The sequence below is a fragment of the Mauremys reevesii genome, linkage group 1 (genome assembly GCF_016161935.1).
Source record: "Mauremys reevesii isolate NIE-2019 linkage group 1, ASM1616193v1, whole genome shotgun sequence".
Lineage (NCBI taxonomy): Eukaryota > Metazoa > Chordata > Testudines > Geoemydidae > Mauremys > Mauremys reevesii.
This window is the reverse complement of record NC_052623.1, coordinates 31,518,744-31,531,285: the sequence shown is the minus strand read 5'-3', so window position 1 is coordinate 31,531,285 and position 12,542 is coordinate 31,518,744. Positions and strand designations below refer to the sequence as shown.

Below are 12,542 nucleotides of genomic sequence, written 5' to 3'. Positions count from 1 at the left end.
GGTTAGTTCAGTGGTTTGAGCACTGGCCTACTAAACCCAGGATTGTGAGTTCAATCCTTGAGGGGGCCATTTAGGAATCTGGGACAAAAATCTGTCTGGGGATTGGTCCTGCTTTGAGCAGGGGGTTGGACTAGATGACCTCCTGAGGTCCCTTCCAACCCTGAGATTCTATGACAATATTCTTATATCTGCCAATATAACTCCTCTTGCAAATACCCGGGCTCTCAGAAGTGGCTCCCTGAATGACTCTAATGGTATGTCTACACTGCAAGAAAACACCCTCAGCTGGCTTGGGCGGTGGGGCTACAGAATTTCAGTATAGATGTTCAGGCTTGGGCTGGAGCCCTGGCTCTTGGACTCCGCAAGGACGGAGGGTCCTAGAGCCTGGACTCCACCCCAAGCCCAAACATCTGCACCAGTGGCTCTCAAACTTTCCAGACTACAATACCTCTGTCAGGAGTCTGATTTGCCCTGTGTACCCCAAGTTTCACTTCACTTAAAAACTCCTCGCTTACAAAATCAGATATAAAAATAAAAAGTGTCCCAGCACACTATTACTGACAAATTGCTTCCTTTCTCACTTTTACCATACGATTATAAAATAAATCAACTGGAATATATATATTGTACTTACATTTCAGTGTGATACTTGAACTTTTTTTTCCACTTGCGAGTCTTGTCTGAAGCCAGAGCCCCAGGTGGTGAGGCTGAAGCCTGAGCCCCACCACCTAGAGCTGGAACATGTAACTTAGCTTCACAGGACCCACTGTGGTGTGGGGCCTCAGGCAATTGCCCTGCTTGCCCCCTCAATACCAACCCTGCATTTGTGACCCCCCCCCCAAACCCATCCTGTGAGCCCCTCCCCCCCCAAGGACTGCAAACCCCAGGTTGAGAAACACTCATCTAGATTAGCTGAATAGCCCCTGGAAGACCTCTGTGTACCCCCAAGGTATGTGTACCCCTGGCAGAGAGCCACTTACCTACAATACAGTTTTATAACCCCGCAGCCCAAACCCTGTGAGCTCAAGTCAATTGACACGGGCAGCCGCAGGTGTTTTACTGCAGTGTACACATACCCTAAAGGACAGATCCTCAGCTCTGGTTTATTGTCTCCATTGACTTCAGCAGAGCTCTGGCCATTTACACCAGCTGAGGATCTGCCCAGAGGTGCTTGAAATGCACACAAAGCAAGAATAAAAATGTGCCGCTCACCCCAAAATTACTCAAATACCCATTGAGCTTCCCAGGCAAAATAAACACAGACAAAAAGAAAATAATACTCACCACAAACAACACAAACTTTCCCTTCCACAAATACTGAGAAGAGATGACTAAGGGGTCCTTCTCTCTTAATTAGAAACATTGGCACCGGCTTCAATGATTTGCTGGATCAAAGTTATAACCTCTGCCACACTTCTGGTTGTTTCCCCCCGATCTACCAGCATTACACCTCAGGCTTATCTGAGATGGCCATCAACCAGCTCACCCTCGCCCAGGGTCAGATGTCAGTCAGACACTGGGCTAAATAGACCTCCTCACCAGGTAGGTCAGGCACACTGGATGTCAGACTGAGTTCCACTGGCACACTTTCAAGCTGCTATAGCCCATGCCTCCTCACTAAGGGCTTGAGCCTCTCAGATGCTGAGCATCCTCTGTTCCCACTTGCTTCAACAGAAACTGTGGGTGCAGAGCAGCTTCAAGGACAGGGAAGCAATCTTAACAGCCTCAAACAGTGGTTATGTCAGTTACTTTAGGCCGTGTCTACACAGGGACACTCAGGAAAGTTAATGTAAATCAACTAGAGGTGCGAAGTCAATGCACACTGTGTGTGGATGCCCTCATTAAGGAGTAAAGTGGCCTCAATCTACAGTAACTTAGTCTACCTTAAAAAAAACAGGAGTACTTGTGGCACCTTAAAGACTAACAAGTACTCCTGTTTTTTTTGCGGATACAGACTAACACGGCTGCTACTCTGAAATTAGTCTACCTTGAATCAAGCCCTCTCCCCCACCTCCCTCTTCACCTTGAAGGTGACTTCACACCTTTTAGCTGATTTGCCTTAACTTTCCTGAGTTTTCCTGAGCAGACAAGCCCTCAGATATCTAAATACTTTTACAGAACCTGCAATATTTGCACAAGCAAGGGCATTCCCCTACAGTAATTACAGGGTCCTGTAGGTAATACTGCAAACACTAAGAAAGCCTTATCTATTTGTCTAAAACAATACTGACAAGTCTTCAGTAACCCGAATGAAAGGGCCCATGGTTTATTGCATGCAACTGGCCAAAATTGCACTCTCACAAGAAAAGCAACAGTGCCTCTTCCATCTCCAGCTATCACTGCCAGGAACTTTCTGATATTTAACAGCCAGCTTTTATACTGTGGCTTTCATTGGTATGGATCCCAAATTGTTTAACAAGGACTGTCAATAAATGGGCAAACAGGCATCACATCTTCCACCAGTGAAATGCAGATGGCTCTGCGTTTGAAAACGGCAGCTGTTTACCAGCACACAGCAAGCCTGAAGAACAGGTCTGAACTGAAGAATTGTATCTAAGATAAACTAAAAGTGGGAGGGGCATGTTAGTCAAGCACAGTGTTATTATCCATATTAGACGTTGGTCAGAACACTGAGATTAATGACTGTATTCTTGGGGAAAGTACTATGGGACCTTTAGTCATCACAACTGGTTAGAGCTTTGATTTTATGCCTCATCTAAAAGGCGATTTTTCAACACATTCTGTGTGTGTTGCATTTCCTCAAGGAAAGGTATGAAAGGCTATTCTGAGTGCACCAAATGCCATTCTCAACATTTACTTTCTTTTCCCTTTAATTCAGTGATCCATACTTGCTCCCGTGAACGGCTCAGGCATGGCTGTATTTACAGAACAATATTCTGGGTCTCAAAATGACAGAGTCACTGAAAAAAAATCCCCAGCTATTTTGATGTCATGAAATGTTCAAGTCCACTAGCTGAACTCATTTTGAACTCAAAGTATGAATTGAATGTTTCATTAGTGAAAATGCAACTGTATTTTAACATTTGTTTTTTAGCCAACAGAATTAAATCTTTCTGGCTGATTTTCATTCCACAATTTCCCATATCTAAGAGGATGTCTTAAAAAACTGAAGATAGCAAAGCCTTTTTGGTATTACGTTCTAGCAGTTGCAATGGTATCACATGTGCCTTTTAAACCTCTTGTTTTTTCAGTAGTAGCATTTTTAGAATGTACTATGACAACATAAAATCAGGAAGGGATAGTTTTGAAACTTTTAGGTCTTATGGGAGGAGATTGGTATTGAACTGGTATTTTTCTCAAATTAATGAAAGCAGATTAATACATAATGTATCTGTATTGTGCATTAGAACAGGAGATTTAAGACTTCAGGACAATTTACATAAACGGGAAAAATGCTAGTTAATAATTATCTCAGTGAACTAAACTACTCCCAATTTAAACATCACCACTTTGCTTTTCTACAGCACTTTCCATTTGAGGATCTCAAAGCTCCGTACAGACAATAATTATATAGGTGTCACAAGGCCTCTAGGACACGGGCATTATTATTCCAGTTTTACAAACAGGGACAATGAAGCACAGAGAGGAAGTGCATTACCCAAGTCACACAGGAAGTGGGAGGCAGAGTCAGGAATAGAACTCCTGCCTTCCAGTTTTGTTCTTTACTCACAAAACTACCCTTCACCTCCTGTCCTTATACACTATTCTATGATACCCTATTAATAAAGCAGTTTAGCCTTTACAGGTGTGGAAGAATTTACTTTCAAACTGAATAAAAACTCTTTTCAAATGGTCAAAATGAATTATTAAATCACTTGAAACTTGTGGTATTTTGAATGTATATGATGACAAATCCATGGTACCTAGGAATTCATGATTGTTACCATACCACATGCCACAGCCATTCTCCATTTGATAGCAAAAGCTTGGATAGAATTCAGATCTTCCAGCCCCAAATACACAAACCCATGCACCACTTGAGCTAAATGAGACTTCTTATTTTTGCCCATTACTTGTTAGCAGTATTGAGTCAATGACAAAACCGGGAACAGTTCTAATTCTATCCAATGCAGACAGTGGTGCACACTAATAATGACAAGGTTATTACAATATATTAGCAGCTGTGCAGGATGGGAGGCAGGAGGAACCTGCCTCCCATCCTGCACAGCTGCTAATATATTTACTTTACTCCCAAAAACGTACTGGAGAATGCAGACAACAGATACAGACATAGACAAAATAACCACACCTCATTTCCCCCTCCACCTCCCTCTCCCCACCCCAACACATACAGACATTTAATTTTGCTCTGGAAAAAGAATGACAATAAATATAACATGATAGGAACAAACAATATTATCATGCTTGGAAAAAATATTAGTAATGAAATAACGTTTACACCATGCTGCATTTAGCTACTGCACAGCTGCTAACCAGAACAGCAGTGAGGAGGGTTATTGCTTCCCTGGTTTGTGATACGATGCTTCTGGTAAGTGGGGAAAGTGTGGTATTCCTCCTTCCCTAATTTACAGTGCACATCAATTTTTCCAAAGATAGTGATTTTTTAAATTGAATTTTCAAATGAAAATTCCCCTCTCTGAAAGGGGAAGGGTTTAATTAAAAAAAAGTGCTTAGAAATGTAAGGGTTTTCCTCCTGAGAATAAATGCTGTTCATTTTCCCTGGTTGATACATTAAGTTCTGATCTTTCCCATGCTGACACATCAATCATGATGGGTTACACTTCCTTACATTGCAGCACAGCATGAAGTCTTGGGCTGTGAAATTGGGGAGGGGGGGAGGGAGAGTGACACACACACAAATCTTTTTCTCTCTATCTCTAAGATTCACTAGTTGCTACAAAATTCTGGTCAAATTAAGAATAATAAATCCAAGAGAAATAGAACTGACTTGCTTGCAAGCTGAGGATGTACTTGAAACCCTGCTAAATCTTTCATGCTAATCTGTACTAAATCTCAGTTCTTCAATAAGAACAGGTTTCAGGAAGAAAAGGGGTTTGCAACTTTCTTACCTGTGATATGATAGCTAACCTGCCGGTTTACTTCAGATGTGTCTTCGTCCCATGTGCTGAGAACTGCCACAACTTCACCAGGAGGGTCACTCTCTTTCACGGATCCTCTGTACACCTCGTGTTCAAAGATTGGTGCATTGTCATTTATGTCTGTCACAGTGACAGAGACCAAGATGGTGGATGAAAGGGAAAAAGCTTCTCCCAGATCTGAAGCCACCACTGCAAAAGTAAAAGTGGGATTCTTTTCATGATCTAGGTCCTTCAATGTGCTGATCCACCCACTGTTGCCATCAATTGTGAAGGCTTCCATGATCTTGTCCAGCTCTGATTCTGCTGAAAGAGTATACGTGACTTGCCCATTTGCACCCCAGTCCGCATCAATTGCTTTAACTTGGATAAGATTAATCCCTGTTGGCATCCCTTCCATTATTACAGCTTCATAGTTGGCAGCTTCAAACACAGGCTTGTTGTCATTTACATCCAACACTTTAACCTCCACATCCACAGTTAATACAATGTCCACTTTGTCTAGCTGTATGGTGGCTGCAACTTTAAAGTGAAAAGCAGGATTTGTCTCATGGTCAAGTCTCTTATCTAGCTTTATGATTCCAGTGTCTTGGTCTATGATGAAAATCCCTTCTTTGTTGTTTTCAGCTAATTCACCATTAACGGTGCTATATACAGCACCCTGGCTTGGCAAAACATGCAAAATGTCAAGGGTGCTTCCTATGACAGTGTCTTCTGGTATTGTAAAAGAATATTGGGGTTGGGAAAAGGAAGGCAAAAGAGCTTCTGGAGGTAAAACATGGATATAGACAGGAATAAGGGAATGCTTCATGGGAATGCCACCATCAACTGCTTTGACGAAGAATGACAGAACAGTGTTTTTCAGCTGGTTAAAGTTACCTTTGGTGACCATCCATCCATTGTCAGGATCAATTTCAAGCAGATCTGCCACTGAAACAGAGGCTTCACTATACAATGAATAGGTGATTCTTGAATTAGCTCCATCATCTGGATCTAATGCTTGCACTTGGGTGACCAAATGACCTTTTCCAACATCTGCTTTGACACTTGCTCTGTATTCTATTGTCATAAACTGGGGAGTATTGTCATTCTCATCCACTACGATCACTCTCACGGTGCAGAAAGTTGTTCTCCCACCTCCATCCAGGGCCCTCAAAAATATACTGATATCCCCTTCCAAAGGGTTCTCTCGGTCCAATTTCTCACTTGTTAGGATCTGTCCATTGTTATCAATTAAGAATCGGTCCTTGGCAAAATCATTTATTATGGAGTAGTTTATCTGGCCATATATACCAGAATCTCCATCTGTCGCTTTTACATGGATTACCTTAGTTCCAGGGGCAGCATTTTCTCTAACCTCTGCCACATAAATACTCTGTGAAAACACGGGGCTATAGAGGTTAGCACCAAGGATCCGGATATGCACCTGAGCTGTGCTGGTGAACAATCCATCCGAGACAGAGACATTTAAGCTATACATTGGCTCCATCCTCTGTTTCCGATGGTTAGACAGAGTTATAATGCCACTCTTGCTGTCCATTATAAAGCTGGTCCGATCATTTCCAGACAAAATACTGTACTCCAGTCTGTCAAAATCAGAGCTGTCAGCATCAGAAGCTTGGACACAAGTCACAAAATGGCCCCTAGGGGCCAGTTCACTCATGTAAGATTCATATATTAACTGGTTAAAAACTGGAGGGTTGTCATTCATATCTGTCACATAAATACTAACGAGAACTTCACTGCTCAGTGGTGGGAATCCATTATCAGCTGCCCTGACTTTTAAGCTGCACTGCTGTAATAGTTCATGATCCAACATACGGGCTGTCAGGATTAGGCCACTTGTGCTATCTATGTGAAAATAATCAGTGCTGTTAAAGGAGTCCTGGACAATCTGATACTGTATAAGTTTGTTATTTTCAGAGTCTGCATCGCTAGCAACAACCTGCAACACAGGAGTCCCAATCAAAGATGCTTCGGATAAGGTGGCATTATAGGCCAAGTGATCGAAAACGGGAGGATTATCATTTACATCATTAATAATTAAGTCCACAGTGACTTCAGCCCGAGCACCAGTGAGGGCATCACTGGCTCGTACTGTCAGCTTAAAAACAGAATTTACTTCATAGTCCAATGGGCTGATGACACTCAGAACACCAGTGTCAAAGTCAATGTTAAACTGGTTGTAGGGATCTCCATCGACAATGATATAAATGATACCCTGGCCCTCTGGGCTGGTTGCATTTATGCTAAGAATTGGGGTGTGCATTTCTATGTCTTCATTTACAGAAGCTGTATAGAAGGGCTTGTCAAACACAGGCATTGCTTTATTAACTATAGTAATAGGAAGTTCTACTGAAGCAGACAATGATGGATTACCACCATCTTTTGCAAGGATGATAACTAAATACTCTATATTAGATAAGTCAGAGTTGAAGGCTTCTCTTAAAGTGACACTACCAGTTTGTCTGTCAATTTCAAAATGCCCATAGTTTTCTTTCAACAGATAGGAGACTTCACCATTTGCACCCTTATCTTTATCAATGGCTGTCACTCGATATATTAGGGTACCGGGCTCAGCATCAACTTGTACAGCAGCATAGTAAGGCAGCCCTACAAACACCGGAGCATTGTCATTGATGTCCTCAATGTTAACTCTGACAACCACCCTGGCCACACGCAGATGATCTAGTTCACGACTTGCTTCAACGACCAGCTCATATAGCTCTTGTTTTTCTCTGTCAAAGGGGATGCCCGTCGTTTCAATGACTCCCGAGGTGGATTTGATCATGAACTTGTTCCCCGGGTTTAATATACCATACTTCAAGGGCTCATTGAGACGGTTTCCAACAGCATTCACCACAGCTACCTTTGTGATATTAGTGCTGTTCTCCGAGATAGATGTGGAATAAAAGCTTTGTGTAAAATGGAGCCCACTATCCATGGCTTCTTTTACGATTATGGTCACCATAGCAGTGCTGTAAAATTTCCCATCAGACACTCTTACTATAAGCATATAGTGATCTTTGGAAAGAGTATTATTTTTTATGGTGAGTACTCCAGTACTTGAATCAATCAAAAAATGGTCCACATTGCCTTCAATCAGACTGTATGTTAGTTCAGGTGGAACCTCTGAATCCGGGTCTGTAGCCTTGACTTTAAGAACCTCTACACCAACATAAGTGGGCAGAAGCAAGACTGTCTCAAACACAGCCTGACTGAAGACTGGAGGATTGTCATTGATGTCAGTTACTTCAATAGTAACTTCGACTGGACTCTCCGCTGTGAGCTGTGGATTTCCGCTATCTCTAACATGCACGTGGAAATGGAAGTGGGCTATGGTTTCATGGTCTAAATTTGCGATTGTTCTGATTGCGCCAGTGCTGGAATCTACAGTGAAGTACTTCTTAGCAGTGGATTCAACAATCTGATAAACCAGCAAAGCATTCTGATTACTGTCGGCATCCGTGGCTCGTATCACCAGTGGGTTGTTGGCTGAGCTCCGGACTATACTATTTATAGGAGCAGCTTCACTTATGCTGCCCGAGTATTGGGAGAGGAGAAAAACTGGCAGGTTATCATTTTCATCAACAATCTGAATGCTGATGGTGGCATTTGATGCCATGCCTGCCATGTTAGTTGCTTGAACAATGAGCTGGTAAGAAGAAGTGCGTTCATAATCAAGTGGCTTTTGACTGGTGATGACTCCAGAATATGGGTTTATAGTAAAGGCTCCATCCACATTCCCATCCTTGACCTCATAAACTAATGTAGACTGACTGATTGCAGAGATCAAAATGACTGAAGTTCCAATATTAACATTTTCATTAACTTCTGCTTGGTATTCCTTGTGTGTGAACTTTGGATAGGAATTATCTGACATGGTCACAGAAATGCGTACAATTGATGTTGCAGACAGTGGTGGTGAACCTTGATCAGTTACTTTGACTGACAAAACAAACTGTCCCATTGTTGTCAAGTCCGGTTCCTTCAATACTGTGATGATGCCTAAAACTGGCTCAATCTTGAATGTGTTCCCAGTGTTTCCTAAAACATAAATGTTGAAAGCTATATTAGAAGTGAAATACTGACAATTCAGAAAATTATATGTTATAAAGGGAACCTGACTATGATACCATCACATTAACCCACGAGCGGTCATCAGTAATACTAGTAATTGCACAGAATAGAAAAAACAGGTACCTAAATCTGGGCTCCTAAATCCATATTTAGCCACCCAGATAAGTGGCCTGATTTTCATAAGTGCTGAACATCCAGCAACTTCAACTGACTTCTGAAAATCAGACCACATATTCAGGTGTGTAAATATGGCCCTAAAAGCCCCTTTTTGAAAATCTTGATTTATACATTTGTTTCATATTGATTAAAACAAAGTCTTTTTCTCTGTCTTTAAATATTTAAAATGATCTTAATGGTTAGTGCAGGCACTCAGTACCACTGAAACCCACTCAAACTTCTATTTAGGTGCCTACACATGAATTTCAGAGCCTAACTTTAAGATCCCAGGTTTGAAAATGTGGGCAATGTATATTATGCAAAAGTAAAATGTGGGAAAATGCACCCCCCACATTATGGAATTAGACTATCAAATAGTTGCATACCTGAGACACAAAAAGGGGATCAAAGGCTAACAAGCCAATTGCTTGATAAAGGAATAACAATTCATGCCCTGAAATAAAGAGGCTATTAAGCAACTATAGAGAGAGGATTACTGTAGCTCAAGGCTACAAAAAACTGACTACAAAGTGTTAGAATATAATTTGGAAAAATTACAAGGAACAATACCATATAAAATAGATAAAAGTATCTTGTGTCAGAGAGGTTTACTATTTGATTTCTCAGGAAAGAGAAATCTAGATTAATAAGATTTTGTAAAAAATGTTTTGAGATCAGTGTTAGCATGTGCAGACAGAGAGGTCACTGACTGCATAAAGGAGAAAATAATGTGTTTGGATCACAGGATTTTTTTTTTTAAACTAACGTGATATACCCTCTAACTGTTCTTCAGGAGACAGATGCAAAACTTCAGGGTCTGTCCAAGTTTTTAACTGCTAAGAACATAAGAACGGCCATAGCGGGTCAGACCAAAGGTCCATCCAGCCCAGTATCCTGTCTGCGGACAGTGGCCAATGCCAGATGCCCCAGAGGGAGTGAACCTATCAAGTAATGATCAAGTTACCTCTCTCCTACCGTCCATCACCACCCTCTGACAAACAGAGGCTAGGGACATCATTCCTTACCCATCCTGGCTAATAGCCATTAATGGACTGTTACTACATGTCGCCTCTACTAGGCAACATTTTTTTGTGTGGCATCTTAAGTAACTGCTTAAAATGTGGTTCACGCACACAAGCTTTTAGCTACTTTTTCTCATTTTGATTCCAAAGCCAAATGGCCTATATTGATCTGTACTAATTCTGAATCTTTATCATCAAACCATTCTTGGTATCATGGTAGATTATCATGGAGACTATTCCTGGGATCTTTTTGCTAGAGTCAAGGGTCCATGACACCTGTAAGAACATTTCTCATACACCACTGAGTGGTAACCGTTAGTAAACACAGCAAGGAGTCCTGTGGCACCTTATAGACTAACAGACGTATTGGTCTTTTAATGGCATCTGCTACAGCTGTTGTGCAGCATGTGTGAAAATTTCAGCTGAAGAACAAACTATGTGGTGACCTAAGAAGTAAATAAATACAGATTCTCTGATAGCTGTGACTGACTGCTAAGACTATCCGTATTTGCTGCAGGTTCTGAGGCACGGAGGCTAGTCCAAACAGCAGAAAGCAGTATGATAGTGGCTCCCACATATCAGCTATACACACACCCGTACAAGCTGCAGAGGCCCAGGGTTATGCTAGCTAAACCAAATCTTGTGCTGTTCACTGAGAAGCCCGGGGTGCAGATTCCCACAAGGATGAGCACATTGCTGGCACTGACAAACATTGCATATGGCAGAGCAGTTATATTTTGGTACTAATAGCTAATAGGAATTAGTTACAGTCACAGACTGATGCATGTAAGGATGGGGAGGAGGGTGTTTTTCTCCTTTCGAAATTTCTTATTAAATGATGCGACTACTGCTTTCATCATTCAAAGTACTTCCTGTGAATGAAGAAGCTGTGTATGATCTGAGCCCAACTGTTAAAATCAGCATCCTCACTGCACCCAATTTACAGATTATAGAAATTATAGCAACTGAAGCCTCAATTTTGATACATCTAGGATTGAAGCATCTGTGCATAATGAAACCATAGGAGTTCAGTTTTATAGTAAATGGAGGCTTGAAGCCTGGAATAGCAGACACAGCTCACGATGAAACAGAAACAACAGGCAGTTATAGAAGACAAACCTATATGCAAACACTTTGGAGGATAGTACTAAAATTCAAAGGGATCTAGATAAATTGGAGAACTGGGCTAAAGACAAGATGAAATTCAACAAGGACAAATGCAAGGTGCTATACTTAGAGAAGAATAACCAAATGCACAAATACAGAATGGGAGATAACTGGCTTGGCAGCAGCATAGCTGAGAAGAATCTGTGAGTTGTAGTAGCTCACAACCGCAACGAGTCAACAACATGATGCTGTTGCAAAAAGGGCAAATGCAATTTTGGGTTGCAATAACAGAGGCATAGCATGCAAGTGACAGGAGGTGATAGCATTGCTCTACTCGGCACTGGTTAGGCCTCAGATGGAGTACTATGGTCACTGCTGTATAGAAAGGATGTAGAACAGGGGTTGGCAACCTTTCAGAAGTAGTGTGCCGAGTCTTCATTTATTCACTCTAATTTAAGGTTTCGCGTGCCAGTGATACATTTTAACATTTTTAGAAGGTCTCTTTCTCTAAGTCTATAATATATAACTAAATTATTGTTGTATGTAAAGTAAATAAGGTCTTTAAAATGTTTAAGAAGCTTCTTTTAAAATTAAATTAAAATGCAGAGCCCCCCTGGCTGGTGGCCAGGACCCAGGCAGTGTGAGTGCTGCTGAAAATCAGCTCGCGTGCCACCTTCGGCATCGGCACGCATGCCATAGGTTGCCTATCCCTGATGTAGAGAAACTGGAAAGGATCCAGAGGCAAGTGACAAGGATGATCAAAAGGATGGAATGCAAGCCTTATGAGCAAAGGCTGAAGGAACTGTGTATGTTTAGTTTAGAAAAGAGGCAGGAGTGTAAGTAAGGCGGTGTGGGCTGGTATGGTGTACCGGTAAAAATTGGCCACTGGTACCGGCCCGTACAGCTGACTTTAAAGCGCTGCCACCACCAACTGGGGCGCGCAAAAGGAGCAGCGACGTTAAAGCTCTGCTGTGGCAAAGGACCCTGCTTAAAACTTAATGTTGTTGCCCCTTTTGCCCCCCTCCCCCGGGCCACTGACAGGGGGTGCAAACGGAGCAGCTTCCCTGGGCCCTTTCAATCGCCGCTGGAGCCCCGGGGC

At 41.9% G+C, this 12,542-nt stretch overlaps 1 protein-coding gene across 7 annotated transcripts in view; it reads right to left on the bottom strand.

Moving 5' to 3' along the window:
• The window catches only part of FAT3 (FAT atypical cadherin 3), a 573,356-nt gene that overhangs the window by 97,899 nt on the left and 462,915 nt on the right, over nt 1-12,542 (bottom strand). For all 7 annotated transcript variants that reach the window (XM_039539405.1, XM_039539428.1, XM_039539433.1 and 4 more), the window contains one exon: nt 5,052-9,125. In XM_039539405.1, the coding sequence (XP_039395339.1) occupies nt 5,052-9,125 (4,074 nt within the window). The remainder of the gene's footprint in view (nt 1-5,051; nt 9,126-12,542) is intronic.